Here is a 25,764-nt window from a genome sequence, read left to right on the forward strand (position 1 = left end):
CAATGAAGAACATCAAACAAGTTTCACTAAATTTATGATTTCTGTCTTTAGACTTTTAAATGATTTACATTATTCACGCACAACTTTTTTTTTACCACGCTGTTCTTCCTTCCTGTCTGTTGAAAGTTGTAAAAGTTTCAAAATAGTTTCACTTTCGACAGCATCACACAGTCAGTGAGAGAAGAGAATCAACAAGCTCTGCAGTCTAGTAATATGAATCAAATGACAGGTGAGAATGAAATCCTAATCTAGCTTCTTAAAAGTGTATAATGTTCCTCACAGGCTCTATGTTCCCGTCAAGTCTGAAAGTCTTCTAGAACCACAGAGTTATGGTGTTTGACTGGTTAATTGTCGCCACCCACTGGCGCAACGATGTAACGAAATATACAGTAAAGCAGAAATATTGTAAAAAATTATGTTAACACCTGCCAAACTCCCCAAAAACACACAACACGAATAATATAGAACAAGGAAAGTTATATTATACATCACAATATACACAAATTCAAACATATAGTCTATATAGAGCAGGCCTAGAGGAAGAAATCTTTTTGAAATTGCAACTGCTTTCCTACTGCTCAATGTGAGTGAAAAACTAAATATTCCACCAGGTACAGTGTTGCCAACTTAGCAATTTTGTTGCTAAATTTAATTTAATTTACATTTTCAGACAACCCTAGCAACTAATTTTCCCCCAAAAGACAACAAATTTTTATTTATTTTTTTAAAAAAGCCACTGTTAAACATTTATTTGGCAGCTTTTTAGCAAAAAGTGACAAATGATTAAAAGAGGCATACATTTTTCCTTTAAATTACACAAAAAGAAGAAAACCATTGATCAACTCCTCAGGCAGAGTGTTGTCTAACAGTTCACACATCACATGTGAATTAAATTAGACACATTGTAAGAAAAAATATTTAAATAAACATAAAAGGTACTCGCAATTTTCTACCTTCATGCATTACGTTTACAGACATTACCTGTAACCCTAAAACACAAAATGAAATGTGTAATTTAAAATACAGGTAAAGTCATGCTGAGGCTGAGTACTGATGATATCTGAGTAATCTTGAGTTAAAGGGAATGTGTATTTTTATATAAACCCAAAGTAAAATTACAAAAGAGAGAATTACCAGCTGTTTGAGTTAAAGAGGGAGAAAATGTGAGTGTGTTTCTATCACTCAAATTTCAGGTTCAACTCCTTACAGGTTTAATTTTACACAGAGACACTAAACTATCAGAAAAAACTCTAAATCCAGCAAAGAGTGGTTCAGTGAATGTGCTGCTGAATGTGTGTATGTGTGTGAGTGTGTGTTTGTCAGAGACGCTGTAGAAGGACAGAGTGCCGGCCGACCAGTTCAGATACACTCCTACTTTGTTAGAGCGAAGTGAAGGGGCAAGTACGACCATGGTCGTATAATTATGACAGGCAGTGAAACCACCCTTATAACAGATCAAACTCCAGGACCATTTATTGGATCCAAACAAACAGTCATCACTCTGTCCTTTCCTACTGATTCCTTTATATGCCACTGATATATAAACCCAAGACCCGCCCCATTCAGCCTCCCAGTAACAGTGTCCAGACAGACTCTCTCTACACAGAACCTGATGACACATAAATCTCTCTGGATGATCAGGATACGGCTGCTTTTCTTTCACACATTTCATCTTTCTGTTCCTCTCAGAGAGAATGAGATGAGTGTTTGCTGTGTTTGAATCCAGAGTCAGATCACATGCATCTGAACACAAGACAAGAGATTACAACATTTATATCAAATCATACTGCCTAAAGACATGTTTGTTAGAGTTTGTTGTTGCAGTTTGTAAGGCCTTAAAAAAGCAACAATGATAGTTATTAATAAATGGACTAAGTGAGTAGTTATTTTAAAATGAAACATGCCAAAAGGTTTATATAAGGATTGTGTTTAGGGACTGTGCACAAAACAAATCTGTTAATTCAATGAACAAATGCAAATATATATATATATATATATATATATATATATAGAGAGAGAGAGATATATATATATATATATATATATATATATATAATAACAGTGTGTGCATGTGACCTACATTTCTGTGGTCCTGTTGTAGTCCTGATCTGTCCTCCATGATCCACACTATAAGCAAAAGATTTCACACTCAATTTACATAATAATGAAGTTTTTTTTATATATATATAAAAACAAAGTGAACATTATATTAAAGACGGATCTCTCAACCATATGCTAATGTAATTTTTCTCATAAGCAGGCAAAATTAAGTAAGCTTTTATATTGCAAACATGAAAACTCTGCAGTGGACTTATGAGGAATGCAAATAAAGATAAAATTTGACTACGTCAAATTTACATTCACTAATCACTTTTAATCACTTTTATCTATTTGTATCTACATTCTAACTGCAGAAATTTCTTGCTGTTCAGCTGCACTAAGCTGATCTGCTTTATTCAGTATCATGAGATCAGAAATCATTTCTTTTCATTTAGACTATGATCTCCGAGTTTGTACTGTATATTGGATCTGTTTTTGTTTCATATCTCTGACAGCAATGAGAATTTACATTCTAGAGCAATAACAACCTTTGAATTGATGTTTTGGGAACAGAGACTTGAGTGTGTTTCTCTGTTAAGCAGCTGTTAAGCTGAAACAAGATCATCTTTAGTCACAGACACGTTCTTATTTTTCTGTGCATTATTTGTGTGCATACATGTTCTGTGAGCATCAAACATACCAACACAAAAAACACATGATTGTTTGTGTTGAACATACTTGAGTTTGTCCAGTCTGTAGTTTGGATCAGAGAGCAGCTTGACTAATGATTGTCCTGGGTGATTGTAGCTCAGATCCAGCTCTCTCAGGTGTGAGGGGTTTGAACTCAGAGCTGAAGCCAGAAAACAACAGCCTTTCTCTGTCACCATACAGCCAGATAATCTACAAACACATATACAAAAACACTGATTACAGGTTCATTTCAGCTTGAGTAACTTGGGGTACAGTGTTTTACTCAATAGCCGCTTTTCTACCGTCGGGCCAAGAATGACAAGGAATGGTTCCATTTGAGCTCAGTCCAGCACAGCACAGTTAGGAAACATTTTCAGCCTGGAATTCTCAGCACTCTTAGTTGGCGACAGCTAAAAAAACTAACTGGCTTCAGACATACAGGGGTCTGCTGATATTTTACAAACACCCAGGAGATAAGGACCAGAGCGGAGGGCATCTTTAATTTAATAACCAAGTGAACGTTGATCTGTTTTTCCTACCTCAGTATGTTGAGTTGACAGTGCAAACTCTTCAGTCCATCAGACAGAAGTTTCACACCTGAATCCTGCAGGTCATTGTTACTCAGGTCCAGCACTCTCAGTGAGTTTGATGATTGTAGACATGAAGACAAACTTTTACAGCACTGATCAGTGAGATTACAGCCAGCAAGTCTAAAACACAGTGTGAAATATGGTTCAGTAATGAAAGATGGTGGGTTAAAATATTTTTTGGACATCATGGCCGCAGTGCCCAATTAGTAAGATACTATGAAACCTTGTTGTCACATCACCATGGCGTATGGGTTCATGCAGCTCTACTGGCAATAACAATGCTAAGTCAGAGGTTCAATTCCCAATTAGCACACATACCTGTATTGATAAAAATGTAATGTACAATTTCACCCATGATGAAATCTGATATAACAGGAAATACATGTAAACACATATGATATGGCAGAAATGTCCACTCCTCTCTGTACTATATTTTAAATAATAACAAATATTGTTAAAACAACAAGCTGAAGCAAATACAAAGCCAAATTCTTCAGACACATTGAGATCTTCTGATAAATTACAAACACCCAGGAGATTAGAACCAGAGCAGAGGGCATCTTTAATTTCATAATCATGCAAACCTTTAGTTTTCTTACCTCAGTATGTTGAGTTGACAGTGTGAACTCTTCAATCCACCAAATAGACGCTTCACTCCTGAATCCTGCAGGTCATTGTTACTCAGGTCCAGCTCTCTCAGTGAGTCTGATGATTGTAGAGATGAAGACAAACTTTCACAGCAATGACGAGTGAGATTACAGGCGGCAAGTCTACAACATAGAATGAAATTCGGTGTTCAAATACATGTGTCTTCAGAGTAGCAGTCAAGTACTCAGGAGGAAGTAGGACAGATATATCCCAAAAGAATTTTAGCTATTACTGTTACTCCAGGTGGTTTAGCCAACAACACAATATGACATTTCAAAAGATAAACATTAATTTTTAGGTTTAGAAAGAGATTCAAAAAGTCAAAACAAAAAAGCAGTTCATGCATTAGTTGAAATGTTGTTGCATTTACAAATGTTTGTGAATGTGTAGGGGTGTGTGGGGCACAAACTAACGTGGGGTTAATTGTAACACACATGGTTTAAATATTTCCCCCACATGCCAGCATAACCAAATTTATGGTATTTACTAGTTGCCATGGCAACACTATACAGAGAAAAAGTGCACCAAAATTTAAAATGCCTTTTGATGAAATTGCTGAATATTTATTTTGCCATAGTAAAAGTACATTTCTGGCTGAAGTAAATTTTTCTTCTCAGTTTTTAGTATTCATGTGAAATGAGACAAATCTGCTATTATTTTAATCACCAATCTGTTGTTTATCAGTTTAGATAGTTTATTAATGCTTGGCAAGTCAGCAGAAGACACAAACTACTTTTATATTTCAGTCACGCTGATGGGGAAAGTTGTAACACTGCCTTACAATCTGCTCTGCTATATTAAAATATGCTATTCTATGACATTAGCCATGTAATTTTCACCATTTACTTTTATGGATTTTAAAAAGAAACCACAAGAAACAGGTGAATAAAGACTCACAATCGACGTTTAATGTTGAGAAATTATTTCAAGAAAATTAAAGCATTTTGGCTGGTTTATGTGTCTCATGTTCTATGAGAGCTGTGTGTGGAGGGAGGGGAGAGGTTTTTTTAATGACTGAATGTGTTTCATCTATTTGCGCACATTGTTTTGAACTATACTGTATAGCTGTGTTTTGCGATCATGGCCGTCCCACACATGGTTGCGATGTGTTCATTGTGAACCTCAAAAATTAGATTCTTAAAAAACACCATTACTTTATTTGAAAAGGTTAATCCTTTTATTTTATTGACAAAATATTTTAGTTTGTATATTTTTTTCATTCATGTCGCCGGGCGCATTTCCTTCAAAAACAAAAGTAGCTCTAATCCTCTGCATCTTCAGTGGCTCAGATGTCGTAAATGACGACTGCTGTGTTCATTATTAAAGCCAACAACAGAACACGCCACTCGGAGACATTCTTGTCGTCCCCTGCACCAGAGTCGAAACAGTGGCGGTCAGAGACAGACTGTTCACAGCTCGTTTAGGGTGGGCCTAAGGTAAGACTCTCTTGTCAATCAACTATAGTGGGAGCAACCATTGTCGGTGTGACGCCACACCAACAAGAAGCTGCGAATGACCTGACTTGAAAAAGGGCATATTACTTTTAAAGATTAAAAAAATACCACTGGGTGGATATTTATCATTATAAGGTGGTTGTGTACACACACTGCCAACACACATTTATGTTCAAACAACATGTAAAAGTGAGTTTTGCATCCGATGACCCCTTTAGGTAAAAGTGGACCTCACGGAAAAAAAGGAAGTCGTCATTCTTCAAATTTGATTCATCATCCAACCATCAAGACTTTCTAGATGCTCGTTCAATGGCCAAGGCAATGCAAGTAAATTACAGAGATGAAACAGAGATTAAGTATAAGCTGCAGACCTCATTGTAAAATAGCGCTGATGGTTTCTGCTTAGGTGGTTGACCCATTCTCCATAGCTGCATTCTCTGGTTTCTCTAACGGTTTCATTCATCCATTTGTATGCGTAAATGTGTTTATGTTTGTTAGACTAGTGTTGTGTTAGTGCTTAGTTAATACAACTTTTGTGCACAAATTACATGAGTTTTTGATTTTGTCAAAAACGAGCCAATCTTGCTACTTGCTCTAATACATTAGTACTGTAAGGAAGTTGTTTTCTGTAGCCATGAATATAACATTTCTTAGATTTGATATGAAATTTATAGCTGAAGATCTTTGCCCGAACCGGTGAAACCCGACGGGTTCGGTCGGGTTCGGGCTTAATTTATATCATTTTACATGGGCTCAGGCCGGGCTCGGGCTTGCACTCCGGCTTGTGCGGTAAATGAGCGGTCATGTGATGCGTTTCGATTAGCACGAGAAAGATGCGAAAATTGATGCTGAGGAGGTGAAACGGAGGCTTGCTTCTGGTGATTATGTTTTGACAAAATTAGCCAGATCAAGATTATGTATCCCGGCCTGTCACAGCAGCAGTGAAAGGGTGTTCAGTGCTGCTGGACGCACCATCAGTGAGCGCAGGACCGCGCTGAAACTACAGTGGATTCAATCATTTTCCTCCACAAAAATATGTAGTCTAATCTTGGTGAGTAAAGGTTTTTCAAATATAACTAAATATTATTTGAGTCTTAAATGCATAATGAGTATATAGGCTAATGTTGGCATTATTCTCTTATTACATTTCAGGTGCTATTCACCGTCGCGTTGAGGCCGGATTGTGGAGAGATGTGGCGAAGCAAATCCCACGGAGCCTTTATCTTAATTTCGTAATTGCCAAATACCCATCTTAATTTAGAACTTATCTTAATTTAATTTGTTAAGAAAGAGGCATTTTTATTGGCGCGTTGGCTTATTTATAAGCTAAGTGTATGCCTATTTAGAGTGATAAGATGTTACGATGTTACAGAGGACTTATTTTATTTCTTTGTTCCAACGTCCAAGTGGCCTATAGCCTACGTTAGTCATTAATAAATTGTTAAAACATGTATAAATGACTCATTCTTGACAAACGACAAAAGGCAAAAGAGCTGTGTGCTTGCGCACATTTGAATAATGTTGGGCTGTAAACGGGTTCGGGCTTTTAAAAAGCTGCCAATCAAAATATACTTGTCGGGCTCGGGCCGAATTCTGTCGGGCTCGGGCCCTATCGGGCCTAACTTTTAAGGCTCGATTACAGCTCTAATGAAATTACACTTAACTTATAAAATAATTCTGCTACAATTACTTTTGGCAGCTGAGAAAAATAAATGTAATTAATTATAATTCATTGTAATTATTTACATTTACCTTTTGAGTTGATTAGCTAATTGTCATGTTATAATTGTCATGTCATTACACATGTTGGTTGGAATAAATCAGGAGAGACTAAACATTAAAAATGTCTGTTATGTCTCAGAGACAGTTATGTTTTTAGAGATTTGAAAGAGGAATTGTGATTTGAAAATGTTCCTGTGTCTCAACAACACATAAATTAATACTCACAGAGCTTTTCTGCATTTTCCAACAGCTGGTATCAATCTCCTTCTACCCTCAGCTGATGTGTTGTATTTCTTCAGATCAAACTCATCCAGCACCTCCTCTGATATCTGAAACATGTAGGCAACTGTTGAGCATTGAGATGGAGAGAGTTTTCTCACTGAATGATTCTCTGATTTCACAAACTCCTGAATTTCTCTGTACAGAGTCTGATCCTTCATTTCCAGCAGACAGAGGAACAGATTGATGCATCTGTCAGCTGAGAGATGTTCAGCACTGATTTTCTCCTTAATGTAATGTGTGATTCTTGTGATGATCTCTGAACTGTTCGCTGTGTGTGTCAGTAGATCCTGTAAGATTCTCTGATTGGACTCCAGTGAGACGCCCAGCAGGAACCGCAGGAAAAGATCAAGGTGTCCATTTTTACTATGTAGGGATTTATTAACTGCCTTTCTTAGTAGCTTATACAGAGAGTCTTTCTGACTGTACCATGGACATTGGAAACCCAGAAATGAATTCAGTGATTGCTCATTCTTGACAACAATGGAATAAAACACAAAGAAAGCAGCAAGAAACTCCTGAAAGCTCAGATGAATGAAGCAGTAGACTTTCCTCTGATGGATCACAGATTCCTCCTTAAAGATCTCAGTGCAAATCCCAGAATACAATGAGGCGTCAGTGACGTCTATGCTGCTCTCAGTCAGGTCCTCCTCATAGAACATCACATTGCCCTTCATCAGCTGTTTGAAAGCCAGTTCAGCAAGTTTCACTATCACGTCTCTGTTAGACTTCAGGAGTTTCTCTGGGTTTGTCTCATCATACTTCTGATTCCTCATGTTGATCTGAGTCAGCAGGAAGTGGATGTACATTTCAGTCAGAGTTTGAGGGATTTCTGCACTGTCATCTTGTTTTGGTAGGTTTTGAAGCACAGTGGCTGAGATCCAGCAGAAGACGGGGATGTGACACATGACGTGGAGGCTTCTTGATCTTCTAATGTGTGAGATGATTCTGCTGGCTTGATGCTCGTCGCTGATTCTCTTCCTGAAATATTCCTCCTTCTGAGGCTCATTGAATCCCTGAATTTCTGTCAGTCGGTTGATGTATTGTGAGGGGATCTGATTGGCTGCTGCTGGTCTGGAGGTGATCCAGATGAGAGCAGAGGGAAGCAGCTCTCCTCTGATGAGGTTTGACATCAACACACCCATTGATGAAGACTCATTCACATCACAGATTTTCTCATCCTCTGAAAACATCAGTGTAATTCTGTTTTCATCCAGACCATCAAAGATGAACACAACTTTACACTCTTCAAAAGCCTTTGATTCCAAGTCTTGAAGTTCAGGATGAAAGTCCAGCAGAAGTCTGTGAAGACTGTACTGGTGATCTTTAATCAAGTTCAGCTCTCGAAATGAAAGCACAAACATGAAATCTACATCCTGATTGGCTTTTCCCTCTGTCCAGTCCAGAATGAACTTTTGCACAGAGACTGTTTTTCCAATTCCAGCGATGCCTTTAGTAAGAACAGTCTTGATTTCGTCTTTCTCCTCATGTCCTGGTTGTTGTAAGGGTTTAAAGATGTCATTGCAGTAGATTGTAGTGTCTTGTGATCTGACTGTTTTTTCCATCTGTAAAACCTCATGTTCTTCATTCACTCCTTCACTCTCTCCCTCTATGATGTAGAGCTGTGTGTAGATCCTGTTCAGGAGAGTTTGATTCTCTTCTTGTTTGATTCCCTCAAATAAGCTCTCATACTTGTTTTTCATGCTGGTTTTGTGTTGGTCTTTGACTCTCTGCCTGATGAGGGTCTGAGAGTTGGAGTCAGTGCAGGAGTCCGTCCGACAGGGCATCACCAATCTGATTACATCTCTCTTCACTCTGCAGAAACTGTGAAAAAGCATTAAAAGAGAAAAAAAAATGTTAAATGCTCCAACACACCAAACTCTGAGCTCTAATATGAAATGACACCACAGTCAGTTCAGACAGTGTTTCTGATTTAGGTTTTTTTTCATGTTCAGTCTTTTTTTACTCACTGAGGGTCAGAGGTCACTGCTCCATCACTGAGATTAGGGGGGAGCAGGCAAAGATGTGTCACTCTTCAGAGACACACAGCTGGGTTCTGGTGATGCTGCTTTATGTGTCTGAACATCATCCTCCCCCTCCTCTTTCCACTCATAGAGACTCATTGTAGATGCAACACACTAGAAAAATCACAGAACATGAATATAAAACTTTCTACTGTAGATTTAATGGTGAATATTAAAATAATTATTTAATTATGAATTCTTCAGCACACTAATGCCACATAAATGTATACATTGAAACAAACTATCCATTCTATAATCACATATACAAACAGATCTGTATCATGGAATTTCCTGAGAAGTTTACAAGAACTGCAAAGAATTTTGTTAATGACCAGTAGAGCTGCTGCTATCGTGATGTGATAATTAAATTTGTTTAAAGACGGATCTCATAAAGTATATATGAATTATTATATACAGTCTTTGAATATGAAACTATCTGAATATATTTTTACAGCATAGATCGTTTCCTGTTTTCATGCACATACAAATTAGTCAGTACATGAATACGAGCCAGGCATGCACTCTTTTAAACCTACCTCTGTGTCATCAGCAGTGAATCAAACATCAAATCCATTCTGTTTGTCTCAAGACAGCAGCATTTCAACTGAAACCTCATTAACAAATACATTTCTTAAATGATGTTTTGCACTTTCTTTTTCATAAAATGCACTTTGAACAGATTTATAGTTTTATAAACAGCTCAGTTAAAATTTAACCAAAAGATATAGACAGGAGTGTAAAGTCAATGTTGGGCCATTTATTATACACCCAAGACTGAGCAAAGAACAAAATGAGAACTATCAAAATAAACACCATAAAATAATAATATTAAAAAGTAATCCCAATGACCGGTCCATCCTAAGCAGCACGCATGTGTGGTACTGTGACACGGTAGAGAAGCATTATTGTTGAATAAAGTTATGTTTTGTTATATTCACTGCCACCAAAAGAAGTGGTTAAATTCAAAGGAAGTGTAAATGCTGAGAGAAAAGAGAAGAGTGAATTTCCAGGTGTTGGAATTGTGCCCACTTGGCTGAGGACTGTGGGAGAAAATGAAGTCGGTAGAGAGAGCTAAAGAAGTTGATGTGTTTCTGCTGATGTAACCACACCAGTTCTAGTCCCCTCACTCGTTTTGAGTGGGATTTGAACCCGCGTTTTCGGCATGGGAGGTGGGTGCACTTATGACAATGCTAAAGAACGCAGCCTCTAGAAGTGTTTAGTGTTACACTGAGATACATGATTTAGTCAAAGGCAAAATGTTTTGATTGGCTGACAAAGGCAGGATTGAAGTCAGCTTGTCTACTCCATCACAGTTTACAGAAATTCAAACATATAGCCTATATAGTTTGGGTTTTTATCAAATAAACCTTTTTAAATTTAACTTTTTATTAGAAACGTTCTGTTCATATATTTAGAATCTGAATGGATTAACAGATATTAAACTCTAGCGTTACCTTTTATTATAACCCTAAAAGAAAAACTGTTTTAAAAAAAACAAAACAAAACAAACTAAATGTTAATAATAAATACTTAACACATTACTTTATTTAACAGTTTGACCCATATTGAGTGATAAACAGACATTATTTACTGATTATTGATGAAAATTACATTTGTTTTAAAAGATAATAATAATTTTCTATTAAATAGGCTGCCAGGATTTGTAAACAGAATAAAATACATAATTTGAGGATACTAAATGATATATGGAGAAGACTAAATCTGACTTGAGTTTGATCCACATTTTCAATTCTACCGAACAAGCAGTTTGACTGTGATTGTAAGACAGACAGTTGAGAATGAGTGATCAGGAAGAGACGACAACCTTCATGGAGTGTTAGACGAGCTCCACAGCCTTTAACATTTATGAAGTGTGTTTAGAAGATAAGCTCTGACCTGACCCTCAATTAGCATAGTAACAGAGTAAGCAGTTGCTAAAAACCGTTTCCTGTGAGCGAGAAACTAAATCTTCCTCCAGGTGGCACTCAGAGACTCAGAAATACAAAACTCCTGTTAAGCTGCATTCTGATGTCTTTATAAAAATACAACAGAAGTCTGTAGTGTGTCTCATTTAGACTGTAGTCAACATTTGTGTTTCTGTATACATAATAAAATTAAGATTAGAAAAGATTTTTTTTTACTGTACTTTGTTTTTCAAATCTATTTTGGCATCAAGTGCCATATATTATTATAAAAAGGAGAACTTAAAGTCTCATTCAAATTAATTAAAAGTCCCAATTTTACATTTGCTTTCTCTAAAAATGTATGAATTTGCCAGAATTTAAAACAAACACACACGTTGTGTTTCCATGTTTTATGGGGACATTCCATAGGCGTAATGGTTTTTATACTGTACAAACCATATTTTATATCGCCCTACACCTAAACCTAGCCCTCACAGGAGACTGTGCACACTTTTACTTCTCAAAAAAAATAAAAAAAAAAAACTCATTATGCTTGATGTACCTAACAAATGTCCCCACAAGGTCCAAATTTATGTGTGTATTACTATCCTTGTGGGGACATTTGGTCCCCATAACGTGATAAATACCAGGTACACACACACACACACACACAAGCAACAATTTGGCTTTTTTTCCCTTTAGATATAATCGGATGTTTTACACTTCCGAATGAAATTTTGTCTACATCTAACATTCCATAGGGGCCGTTCACATATCGCGCCTAAAAACGCGTGGAAAACGCTAGGCGCGCCGATTTTTCATCTTTTCCAAAGCACTCTGTAGCTTGCGGTCCCGTGGCGTCTGCTGTTGCTAAGCAACAATGACCCGCACTCTCAGTGAAGACGCGGAGGTTTCAACAAAAGGACAAACGGATTCCCAGCACTAAAAATCACTTGCTGTAGCTCTGCTACTAAATTTATTTAAAAATGTACAGCTATGATCAGCTGTTTCTACATCTTGGCTGAGCTTTCAATGTTGTTACGGGAAAGGATGAAGCTAATTGGTTGAATCTTGTCACATGACCCGCGGTGAGTTTGCGGCATTCTGAAAAGTTGTTTTCAACTCGATGTGGCGCGGACGCGCCTGAAAAAACTGAGCGCGTCGCACCGCGTGCGCGTTGCGACAGCGTCGCTTCCGTTATGAGCGGGGCTGCCGCGCATCTACATTTGAAATAACGAACTTGAGCGCGCAAAAGACGCGATATGTGAACGGCCCCATAAGCAGGTTATAGCCATTTTTTACAATTTCATTCTGGGCATTTTTCAGAGAAATACAGGACTCTTTTATTTACTTACTAGATGTGTCCAGTGATGTTTAGGAAGTAAAGTTTTACTATACAATAGAGATTATTATATAATAACAGAACACTGAAGCAAAAGTGATTTGTTTAAGATATATATTTTCAATCTGAACATTAACAACAAACACAATCAAGGTTGCAAGTAGTGAAACAAAATTGTGCAAACTGTCTTGTTCAAAAACATTTGAACAGTGCAAATGATTTTCATAAATTACATAAAAAAGAGAGAGAAATATACAGAGTGCAACAGGACAAATAGTGCAAATGATCTTCACAAAGTACATAAGAAGGTTTTTCTAAAATATAACCACCAAATGGACTGATCCCTTGGCTGTACTCCTCCTCACTGCATCAGGCATCTGTGTTGGAGTGATCGTTCTGGGACATTGCCTAGCAACTTGATTCCAATAATGTTTTAAAGAAGGACTTGATTAAGTAGTGGAAATAGTGCAGGATGGGTACAGAATAATAACAAATAAAAAAGCTTAATAAATAAATAAATGAATAAATAATATCTCAGAAAGGAAATTCATGAACAATAACTGCTTCATATTGTTATATTATATTATATTATATCATATTATATTATATTATATTATATTGTATTTTGGGTTACTGTCTCTGTTTTACATGGTTAATATCACACAGAGACACTGAAGTATCATAAAAAACTGTAAATCCAGCATAGAGTGGTTCAATGAATGTGCTGTTGAATGTGTGTAAGTGTGTGAGTGTGTTTGTTTCAGAGATGCTGTAGAAGGACAGAGTGCCGGCCGACCAGTCCAGATACACTCCTACTCTGTTAGAGCCACATGAAGGGGCAGATATTTCTGTAATCTTATTTCTGTGACTGACAGTGAATCTGTCAATAAACCAGTTTAGACTCCAAGTCTTTTCATTGAATCCAAACCAACAGTTATCACTGTACCCTTTCCTGCTGATTCCTTTATATCCCACTGATACATAAACTGCCCTCCCACACCATTCAGCCTCCCAATAACAGCGTTCAGACAGACTCTCTTTACACAAAACCTGATAACACTTATTGAATCTCTCTGGATGATCAGGATACGACTGCTTCTCTTTCACAAATTCCACTGTTCTGTTCATCTCAGACAGGGTGAGTTGAGGGTGTGCTGTGTTTAAATCCAGTGTGAGATCACAACATGTATCTGAACACAAGAGAGACTTTAACATTTATAATACAAAACAATGATTAAGCTGTGTGTGTGTGTGTGTGTGTGTGTGTGTGAGAGAGAGAGAGAGAGAGAGAGAGAAACCTACATTTCTTTATTCCTGTTGTAATCCTGATCTCTCCTCCATGATCCACACTATAAAAACAATAGATTTTACTCAATTTAAATAAGGAAGAAAAAAAATTAAGTCAAATGACCTTTTGTAATTGCCAAATTAAATACTCTATGGTTGTTCAGAAATGCTGAACATGCTCTTTTCTCATAATCTATTTCATTGGTTTACTGTTGACGGAGATGCAAACTCTGTCATTTTACTCTTTGTTATTGTCAGAAGATCAGCTAGTGTGTTTGTAGTAGTTTATACTGTAACACTAGTGCACTTCATTCTTTTTATACATGGAGGTGAATAAATGAATTGAACTATGTATCCAAACTCAGGCCAGTGTCTCTTCTGAATAAGCAATTGATGTAGTTCCTGACTCACAGCCTCGAACACCGGATAAGATCCTTAAGCTTTGAGCTACAGAATCACCTTTATGTTTATTGATCATGCATTTATATCCTTTCATTTAGTGTTTTAGTTAACTAAAATTCATCATTTAACTGCAAAAATTTCTTGCTGTTCTGTTAGGCTGAGCTGATCTGCTTTATTCAGTATCAGGAGATCAAACATAATTTCTTCTCACAGACTGTGATCTCTGAGTTTGTATCTTGGAGCTGTTTTTGCTTAATGTCTCTGACTGCAATGACAATTTACATTCTAGAGCAGCAACAAGCTTTGAATTGATGTTTTGGGATCAGAGACTTGAGTCTGTTTCTCAGATGCTGCTGTTATGTGTCACTGTTATTAAGCTAAATCAAAATCAACTTTACTCACAGAGTTCAACAACACATTCTAATTTTCCTGTGCAGCATGTATGTGTATATACTGTATGTGCTATATGCAGGCATCTATCTACATATGAGTTTTCAGTGACTGCATAACACACATGTACGAAAACACCTGACAGGATGATTTCTCATGTTGAACATACTTGAGTTTTTCCAGTCTGTAGTTTGGATCAGAGAGCAGCTTGACTAATGTTTGTCCTGGGTGATTGTAGCTCAGATCCAGCTCTCTCAGGTGTGAGGGGTTTGAACTCAGAGCTGAAGCCAGAAAACAACAGCCTTCCTCTGTCACCATACAGCCAGATAATCTACAAACACACACCCAACATCACATGTCTTTTAGTGCATTAGAAAGTGCTTTCATGAACTTTACTTTCTGATACAATTATCAGGTGTTAGATCAAGTGAAGTCATTCAAATAAAGAAATATTTCTAGGTGGTTATTCAAAAATAACTTGCTTGATCATCTTAAACAAGTCATATCTCTGGGTTTGAGCACAATGATCAGATAGCATTAGCAGGTCCTTGTTTATGACTGTGGCAACACCAGCAACGCTGACACACCTCACTCACATAATCTCTGCCTCTGTTTGTGATTTGCACTGTGCCAAAACATCCCAAAAGGAGTGGCAAAACAAGATGGTCGAGAGCAGGGGTCTCCAACCCTGCCCTTAGAGAGCTATCGTTCTGCAGACTTCAGTTCCAACCCTGCTCCAACACACATTTTATAATGGCTTAATGCTTTAATATTGAGCAGTTTTAGGACTGGGCAACATGATATATAATGATGATAAATGATCCATGCATGTTTGAGATCTAGCTATATTGTATTGATTCTTCCGTTATGAAATTTAACCATGGTTTTACTAAGAACATCGTTACTATAGTTAAACTATGGTAACCACAAATTAACCATGGCTTTGCTACACTAACCATAGTTTAACCATTTCTAGTAAATCTGTGGTTATACAAATGGTAATCAATACGCCCCCCAAAAAAGCACATGATTACACAGTTACTAATTGCTTACTATAATAAAAACCATGCTAATTCATAAGGGTTATTAGTACCCCTTTAGTGAAGGAGAGTGAATACTATTTAATGAAGGTTTTTTATGGACGTTTATTTTCAAGTTATTTGAATTTTCTTGTCAAGACAGCCCATTGACAATGATGCTTATATGCTATTAAAGCCAGATGTGGTGACAAGCGTTATTTGGTAAAGGTATATGGACAGAAATATACTGCCTGTGTAATTTTTGTGTGATGTGTTTCCTGTAACTGCATTAATCTAAATGAATAATGGATTCAATGTACAACTTGTACAACAATGTACAATCCACAGATCACTGATTTGTTGTTAAAGCAGAACTGATATCAGTAACAATTTCTGTTCACTCCTCACAACTTCAAATAAATAATTTAATTATTTAAATTATAATTTAAATAAATCAATAAATCAAATAAATAATTTAATTAAAAAAATTAAAGATTACCTCAGTATGTTGAGATGACAGTGTGAGCTCTTCAGTCCATCAGACAGAAGCTTCATTCCTGAATCCTGCAGGTCGTTGTTACTCAGGTCCAGCTCTCTCAGTGAGTTTGATGATTGTAGACATAAAGACAAACTTTCACAGCACTGATCACTGAGATTGCAACTTGTCACTCTAAAAACAGAACCAGGTAAAATATTGTCATCTATCTATTCCTGACTATTTTTTTATTCCTGACTCTAGATCTGTTTAACACATTGAAATATCAGATACTGACAGGTAATTTTTATCGTATCTGGACTAAGTTACATTTAACTGAAAATCACAAACCGCAGTGTGTTAAGTTGACAGTGCGAATTCTTCAGTCCATCTGAGAGCAGCTTCACTCCTTTATTCTGCAGGTCATTGTGGCTCAGGTCCAGCTCTCTCAGTGAGTTTGATGATTGTAGAGATGAAGACAAACTTTCACAGCACTGACCAGTGAGATTACAGCCAGCAAATCTATAACACAGGAATAAATATGTTTAAATAAAGAGGAGATGTTGGGTTAAAATACTGTTTCGTATGTTCTGCATATTGATCACACTGATCACATGACAAATATTTTTCATCAGGATGTGAACAATGAATATTGACTGACCACTTAACCACTAAACAACACTGAAGTGATGGGGATCAATTCCCAGAAAACACAAATATTGAACATACTGGAAAATAAATACATGTAAACAAACAAATCACTTTTGTGCGATTTAAGGTATATTTATTTTTCCATGCAGCTTGAATGACTGTGTACATACAAACACACACTACTTCACTACAAAAAGAGATGTACAGTATAATTGTACAGAATGAAAAAAAATAGTCTCAGCCTTAGGGACCAGCTCACACACTGTTCACTGACCATCTAAGACACACTGGACAAAAAAATAACAAAAACTTCCACAAAATGTGAAATGGCATAACACACTTTCTGGCACTAAAAGGGCACAGCTTTTTCATGTTTATAAGTTCCCAGGCTACTATAATGAGCTCCTACAATGAAGAACAAATTACTATTACTATAATTACTACAAATTACTATTACTATATATTAAGTTTGAGACATTCATGAAAATGGAATCTCTGACAGATATTCATGAGTCCGGTTTGAGACCCTTAGTAGCAAGTAAACAAGATATCACCTGTATATTCCACTTTTCAGAATTATGTATGATTTCAATGGACATCTGCAGAAGTTAATACCAATAATTCTGTGGTCAATATCAATAACAATTTTTGAGATTTAACTAACGATCTCTAATAAAGAACTGGATTGCTTAAGTGAAGCCACTGTGCTATTCCAAGACATTTGCTGGTATTCCAACACATTATATTCAATTAATAAGAAATTATCAGGATGCTATTCCAAGAGAGCCGTGTATTAAATTGTGATTATCCACTCTTTTAAGTGAACTCATTTAAATTTTTTATATCTACATAATAAATTAAATTTTTATAATAACAGGCTGGAACGAATACACAAAGGGCATCTGTAATTTCATAACCAAGTGAACCTTTATCTGTTTTTCTTACCTCAGTATGTTAAGATGACAGTGTGAACTCTTTAGTGCATCAGACAGAAGCTTCACTGCTGAATCCTGCAGGTCATTGTGACTCAGGTCCAGCTCTCTCAGTGAGTTTGATGATTGTAGAGATGAAGACAAACTTTCACAGAACTGACCAGTGAGATTACACCAAGAAAGTCTATAACACAAGATAAAATATGATTCAGTATAGAGGAGATTTTGATTGCCATGGATAGACAAAAAACTATGAGAGAATATTAAAAATACCTCAGGTTTGCTCTGAAGATTAGATAAAGTCTAAAGGTTTTGAACAACATGAGGGTAAATAAATTACAGGATTTTAACTGTTGAGTGAACTCAGGGTTGCACAGATTAGTCGACTTTAATGCTCTGCCATGACCCTTTAAGCCTGATGTCAATTAGACGCTGATCCTTTAATTAATACTGGCAACTTAAGTAGCCGTAAAATTATATATAGTTATATAATAACATAATATACATTTATAAATCATTATAATGCTATTCGTTATAAACCACATGATAAAAGTCAAGACAAAAATGAATAGAGCAAAAGTGAAACTGAAATGTCTCGTTCAACACAAATACAAAAGTTTACATATTTGAAATCTAACATTTGGCAGTTAAACTATTAGGCTATTTATTACGTAAAGCATATTTTGTTTCCAGTTCCAGAGTTCCAAAGACCCTGATCCAAAAGGTTACTGGTTAGAATAAAATACAACAATAGTTTATAATATTCTTTTTATTATACATTCTGCTAATAAGATTAAATGAATTACATAATATAAATCGTTTTTTTTTTTTTTTTTTTTTTTTTTTTTTTTTAGAAACTGCAGCATCACTTTACTGTATGTGTTGCACAGGACACAACACAGTGTCTTTAGTCTCAGATGACAAATTTAAAATATAAAATGGTTTTATTTACAAGAGTCATGTGTCATTTTTATTTATTGTGTGGGATAGCTTCTGATCATTAAATCAAAACTTGTGGTTTTATGACATCAATTACTGCTTTATAATTTATCAGAACTAACTTAAAATGTTATTTATGTATTTTATATTTCATTTTTTATTTTATTTAAGCGATTAATTAGGTATTTTTTTAACCGTTACACAAGCCATAATTTGATTTCAAAAGAAAACTGTGCAAAAATGCAATTAGCATACTGACAGTAATTTAGTCAGTACAAAGAATGCTAAATGTATAATACAAGATTAGTTTCAATAATGCTGAAAATTAAAAAAAAATAAATAAATAAATAAACTTTTGAAATTAAAACAGCTTTGTCTTTTTCAAACAGCTTCTGATTTCAAGGAAAACATAATGTGATATAAGAAATAAAAAACAAAACAAAAAAAAAACATACAGTTTACCAGATACATTTTTACTCACAGAGCTATTCTGCAAATCACCATAGCTGGTATCAGTCTCCTTCTACCCTCATCTGATGTGTTGTATTTCTTCAGATCAAATTCATCCAGCACCTCCTCTGATACCTGAAGCATGTAGGTGATTGTTGAGCAGTGAGATAGAGAGAGTCGATTTACTGAGTGATTTTGTGATTTCACAAACTCCTGAATCTCTCTGTACAGAGTCTGATCCTTTAATTCCAACAGACAGAGGAACAGACTGATGCATCTGTCAGCTGAGAGACGTTCATCACCCTTGATTGTGTCTTGAATGTACCGTATGGTGTTCTTGATGCTGTATGAACTGTTGACTGTGTGTGTCAGTAGATCCTGTAGGAGTCTCTGATTGGACTCCAGTGAGACGCCCAGCAGGAATCGCAGGAAAAGATCCAGGTGTCCATTTCTACTCTGCAAGGATTGATTAACTGTTGTTTTTAGTAGCTCAAACAGAGTGCTTGCACAAATGTTCCTGTGTAACTCTTCATTTAGAAACAACTTAAGTGATTCACTATGCTTGACAACATGGGAGTAAAACACAAAAAAAGCAGCCAGAAACTCCTGACAGCTCAGATGAATAAAGCAGTAGACTTTCCTCTGATGAATCACAGATTCCTCCTTAAAGATCTCAGTACAAATCCCAGAATACACTGAGGCATCAGTGACATCTATGCCGCTCTCAATCAAGTCCTCCTCATAGAACATCACATTGCCCTTCATCAGCTGTTTGTAAGCCAGTTCAGCAAGTTTCACAATCACTTCTCTGTTGAACTTCAGGCGTTTCTCTGGATTTCTCTCATCATACTTCTGATTCCTCATGTTGATCTGAGTCAGTAGGAAGTGGATGTACATTTCAGTCAGAGTTTGAGGGATTTCTGCACTTTCATCTTGTTTTAGGAGTTTTTGAAGCACAGTGGCTGAGATCCAGCAGAAGACGGGTATGTGACACATGATGTTGAGGCTTCTTGAGCTTCTAATGTGTGAGATGATTCTGCTGGCTTGATGCTTGTCACTGATTCTCTTCCTGAAATATTCCTCCTTCTGAGGCTCACTGAATCCCTGAATTTCTGTAACACGGTGTATGTATTTTGAGGGGATCTGTCTGGCTGCTGCTGGTCTGGAGGTGATCCAGATGAGAGCAGAGGGAAGCAGCTCTCCTCTAATGAGGTTTGACATCAACACACCCACTGATGAAGACTCATTCACATCACAAACTTTTTCAATGTCTGAAAACATCAGTGTCACTCTGCTTTCATCCAGACCATCAAAGATGAACACAACTTTACACTCCTCATAAATCTTTGGGTCCAGATCTTGAAGTTCAGGATGAAAGTCCAGCAGAAGTCTGTGAAGACTGTACTGGTGATCTTCAATCAAGTTCATCTCTCGAAATGGAAGCACAAACATGAAATCTACATCCTGATTGGCTTTTCCCTCAGCCCAGTCCAGAATGAACTTCTGCACAGAGACAGATTTTCCAATTCCAGCAATGCCTTTAGTAAGAACAGTCTTGATTTTGTCTTTCTCCTCATGTCCTGGTTGATGTAAGGGTTTAAAGATGTCATTGCAGTAGATTGGAGTGTCTTGTGTTGTGGGTCTTTTCTCCATCTGTAAAACCTCATGTTCTTCATTCACTCCTTCACTCTCTTCCTCTATGATGTAGAGCTGTGTGTAGATCCTCTTCAGGAGGGTGTGATTCACCTGTAGTTTGATTCCCTCAAATAATCTTTCATACTTATTCTTCATGCTGGTTTTGTGCTGGTCTTCGACTCTCTGCCTGATGAGGGTCTGAGAGTTGGAGCTAGTGCAAATCAGGCAGGACGTCACTGACCTGATCACATCATCTCTCTTCACTCTGCAGGAAGTTTTAAAAAAAAAAAAAATTATTTTGTGTTCAATATGCTTGTAACATGCATGGTAATAAGCAACTAGTTAATAGTTAATAGTATTACCTAATCTAAAGTGTTACTGTTGTTTGTAACTTTTTCTTTTTGTGCAAAGTCTGAGGAATAAAGTAGCAACTGGAACCTGGAAAAACTTTAAAAATTAAAATATATATATTTATACTGTAAGCATTTTATAACTAAAGGGTTCCTATGCTAACATTACATGTATGATCTACCATCCTAAGCAACAATCTTGTGTTTGGAGCAATTTTACAATAACACATCCATACAAATTTTTGTAATACTATTGCACCAACATATAGGCTACTGACAGTATTAACTATGGGTTACATATTCTATTACATGGTGGGGTGGAAATTACTAATCAACACTGGAAATCTGTTGAAATTATGTCATTTTGTGCTATGATTTTATTCATTTTTATTTATTTATTTTATTTTATTTTTATTTAAAAATATCTTCTATGGAAGACTCAGGAACATAAAATGTTCACCCAGTCATTGCATTTGGTCCAATATTCTACCTGCCTGTCAACCTCCACACAGCCAATAACGAGAGTTTGGGGTGTGGCTACTACAGCAGGCTGAGCCAGAGGGTGTTTAACCTCAACATATAAGCTAAACCTTACGTTAAATGTCATTTGGCATGTCAATGTCAATTCATAGCCTGAACTACGATTGTGAAACAGCCTTACATTTCTATGACTGATGACTGTTTCATACATACTGTTGTTGAATGATACACTGCAGACACCTGAGGGGTAGATGATATGGATGATGGACCTATAATGCAGAACATGGTTTACCAAGCAGGATGTTTTCCTTGTACAACATCCTTTGTTTATTACATTTATACTCACTCAGGGTCAGAGGTCACTGCTCCACCACTGAATTCAAGGGGGGTCACCATGGATCGGTTACTCTTCATAGACAAACAGCTGGGTTCTGGAGATATTGCTTTAACATCCTTCTTCTCCTCACTCTTCTCAAAGAAACTCTTTTTACAGGCAGTGCTTTAGAAATAGACAATAAAAAAAATGAATTAATTGATTTTTTATTTTTTTTTACTCCTGCCAAATGAATGTATTCCTACTCCCTTAATGAAATTAGCCTACTTTCACATGAGATATGCCTTTAATTTATAGACCCATATAGAGCCATGTTTGTGAATTTGTTGGGAGAGGTGTGATGCACGAAGCAGGCATTTGCAGAGGTTTTTTGTTTATTTTTTGTAGCTCTGCTAGATATCATTAGTAATGCAGGAAATGCCTGCCTTACTTTTAAAGTCGATTCGATTATTATTATTATTATTAGTTTAAGTAAAGCACTTTGCAAAACAGACCTTGTTTCAACTTTGCTTTTGCAGAAATTCATGACCTTAATATCTTCATGCCAGAGTTAAAGGCCTTTATCTTGATAAAAATAGATTTCCAATCTATTTTGTTGCAACATTTAATTATCAACACAGAATTTTTTTTTTTTTGTGCAAAAGTTAAAGGATTGATTTTGATTGATTTTGAGTGCAAATTTGACTGAAAACTTTCGTTATTAAAATATGTAGAAATGTACTTAGAGACTTCAGAAAAGGTTTTTAAACATAACCACAACAAAATGACCTCCTCAAATGACAATTAAGCAGAAAAGATAAATAAATACAAACATACATACATACATATATATATATATATATATATATAATGTTCAGAAAAACTGTTTATACTCACTCAGGGTCAGAGGTCATTGCTCCATCACTGAATTCAAGGGGGGGTCACCATAGACCTGTTACTCTTCATAGACACACAGCTGGGTTCTGGAGATGCTGCTTTATGTGTCTGAACACCATCCTCTTCTTCTCTCTTCTCATGGAGACTCATTTTACATGCAGAGCTATAGACACAGACAATAAAAATGTACAAATAAATTATCTTAGACATTCAAGAGGAATTATAAAATAGGAACCATCTTTATGAATTCTCATGCCACATAATATTAAAATACACTGTAAAACATACAATACTCACAAACATACACGCATAAAGAGTTGGATTCATAATCACCTGTCAAAAGCTATTCAACTTAACTCAGTACTTTCAGAAACGGCTCAGTAGTTCAGTACTCAGTAGTTCAGTACTTTCAGAAACGGCTTCTAAAATTAATCTGAGTGTGTGAATCATTTGTGGCTGTCAGGACTGTGATCCCTTGAACTTCAACTCTTTTCTCTTCCTGATACCTCAATACAATCTTGATTCTGTAAACAGCTAAAATGTACAGTAAATAGAGCTGCTGAAACCCTGATGGGTGCGTTTAATCTATAAGAAATTATTCTTTACATTTGCAGCAAATATTGTATCACTTTTGAATTATTTTGTAACTAGATCAAAGTTCTTTTTGTTTGTAGAGAGACTAAAGGATCTTAAAATACCTGCAAGGTCAATTCACACTGCACCGACAGCACAGTATGTCACTTCTCAGATCAAGACCTGACAAACACCGGTTCAACATGTTTAATCAGTAACAAAGTGCCAACCAACAGAGGTAACATATTGATCCGTCAAATCCAGACTATGTGTCTGTCGATGCAATGTGAATTGGACCATATTACAGTAGGATAGAAATATACTTACACATGCAAATTCAAACTGAATTACCTACGCATGAGAGTAAATCCGGAAATGTGTTTGTTCAAACCTACCTCCGTCTCAACAATGAAGAACATCAAACACAGCCTTCATTTAGATCATAAATCCATTCTTTCTCTAAATAGCAATATTAAACTGATCTGTTCTGATTCACAAACGGCTTTTCCATTCTGATGTTTATCTTCTTAGTCTTACAAAATGGAGCCTGTTGTGAAACAGGTTTTCAGTTTTGTAAGTTTCACTTTTGACAGTGTCACATGACCAGTACAGCTAGTGACTCTTGTACATATAAGGAATATCCTGAGTTCAACACAACTTAATCTCTGTTGAAAGCATCTGTGGCCTGTTGTTGATTACCAAAGTAAATAATGTCGACCCATCCCTCAATTTACAGTAATACTCTTACTTTACCGGTGCTAAGATGACATGTCTTGAAACACTATATCTACTGTTTACAGGCAAAAAGTTGACAAGCTCTGCATTAAAGTGATAGGTGAGAATGAATTCAAAGATAATGCTAATATTTCTCATAACTTGTATTAGGTCTCAAATCCTCTCAAATCTGACAGAATCTGTTTTTAGCAGCATGTTTATATTGTCCAAGTATTTTCAGAAGCTCACTAAATATGTATATCTCCACTTATTTTCTCTGCTGCCGGTTGATGGTGGACAAACAGCATGATTGTGATAGTCGCATCACCTCGAAAACAGAGGAGAAAAATGAGAGGAGTGAGTTGCTCAGGTAACAAGGTTGATGCTTAAGTCACCAAGGATTACCAGCAGTGTTTCTTCCTTTGGTAAAGAAGTCAGCAGCATGTCTTGACCTGGAGGACTGAAGGTGACAAGATTAATTTTGGCAGAATTAGTAACAGTAATGGCATGATAATTCAAAGAAGTGTAAGTGCAGAGAAAAGAGAGAGGAGTGAATTTCCAGGTTTTTAAAAAAAAAAAAAAAAAAAAAAAACGTTCATATTTGTATGATCTCAATAGGTTAATAGAGATTGATAGAGACTGAACTGCACCAGTAGCAATACTTAAAATGTCACGTAATGAAAATATTAAATTAGAATATTAAATTATGTGTAATGATTTGTGTTGCATATAACTGTCCATTCCAACAAGTAGTTGACAGAAACCTCTGGTGATGAGATGAACATACTGCACTGGGTTCACACATTCTCGAAATACCAAACTACCCAATCAATAATTTCTTATAAAAAGCTATCCATTTTAGTTTAATTCAGTAGCAACATTTGTAAATCTTTATAATAAATAATACATTACTTTTATCTAAATGTGCTATCTATTAGACCCATACTTACTGATAAATAAACATGAAAAAAAATTTAGAAAACAGAATTTTAATGATTGAAAATTACAAATTAATGACAGTAAATTATATAGTTTATGACAAATTTCTATTAAATTACTAAGTATTAGGAGGTGACAGCTTAAAATAATTTGAGGATAAATATCAACCCATAATAATGTTGAGCTCAAGGCAGCCTGATCGTTGAATGTATTCAAGCTGTACAAATATGAGAGATTCTCAAACTCTCCTGATCATTGAGTCTCTACAAAGACTAAATCTGACATGAGTTTGATCCACATCTTCAACTCTATTGAACAATCAGTTTGACTGTGATTGTAAGACAGACAGTTATGAAAGAGTAATCAGGAAAAGACATCAGCCTTTCACATGGAAGCATAAGATGAGCTCCACAGCCTTTAACATTTGTAAAGAAGTGTGTTTAGAAGATAAGCTCTGTCTGGCCCTCAGTTATAGTAACACGATCAAGCAATTGCTAAAAACTGTTTCCTGTGAGCGAGAAACTAAATCTTCCTCCAGGTGGCGCTCAGAGACTCAGAAAGACAAAACTCCTGTTGAGCCGCATTCAGATGTGTTTACACAAACACAGTCTGTGGTGTGTCTCAT

At 36.2% G+C, this 25,764-nt stretch overlaps 2 protein-coding genes across 2 annotated transcripts; both read right to left on the bottom strand.

Moving 5' to 3' along the window:
- Positions 1-539: 539 nt before the first annotated feature.
- LOC127162588 (NACHT, LRR and PYD domains-containing protein 3-like) lies at positions 540-10,094 on the bottom strand. The gene is given in 9 exon segments (XM_051105382.1): positions 540-1,743; positions 2,081-2,127; positions 2,779-2,940; positions 3,270-3,440; positions 3,920-4,090; positions 7,370-9,247; positions 9,394-9,440; positions 9,442-9,561; positions 9,984-10,094. Coding segments are annotated over 8 exon segments (3,129 nt in total). The 5' UTR covers positions 9,547-9,561; positions 9,984-10,094; the 3' UTR covers positions 540-1,195.
- A 2,715-nt stretch (positions 10,095-12,809) lies between these two features.
- Positions 12,810-23,072, bottom strand: LOC127162587 (NACHT, LRR and PYD domains-containing protein 3-like). The gene is given in 10 exon segments (XM_051105381.1): positions 12,810-13,883; positions 13,996-14,042; positions 14,942-15,103; positions 16,291-16,461; positions 16,618-16,788; positions 17,863-18,033; positions 19,270-21,138; positions 22,050-22,202; positions 22,914-22,948; positions 22,950-23,072. Coding segments are annotated over 10 exon segments (3,453 nt in total). The 5' UTR covers positions 23,064-23,072; the 3' UTR covers positions 12,810-13,323.
- Between the last annotated feature and the right edge of the window lie 2,692 nt (positions 23,073-25,764).

The sequence above is a fragment of the Labeo rohita genome, unplaced genomic scaffold, assembly GCF_022985175.1.
Source record: "Labeo rohita strain BAU-BD-2019 unplaced genomic scaffold, IGBB_LRoh.1.0 scaffold_978, whole genome shotgun sequence".
Lineage (NCBI taxonomy): Eukaryota > Metazoa > Chordata > Actinopteri > Cypriniformes > Cyprinidae > Labeo > Labeo rohita.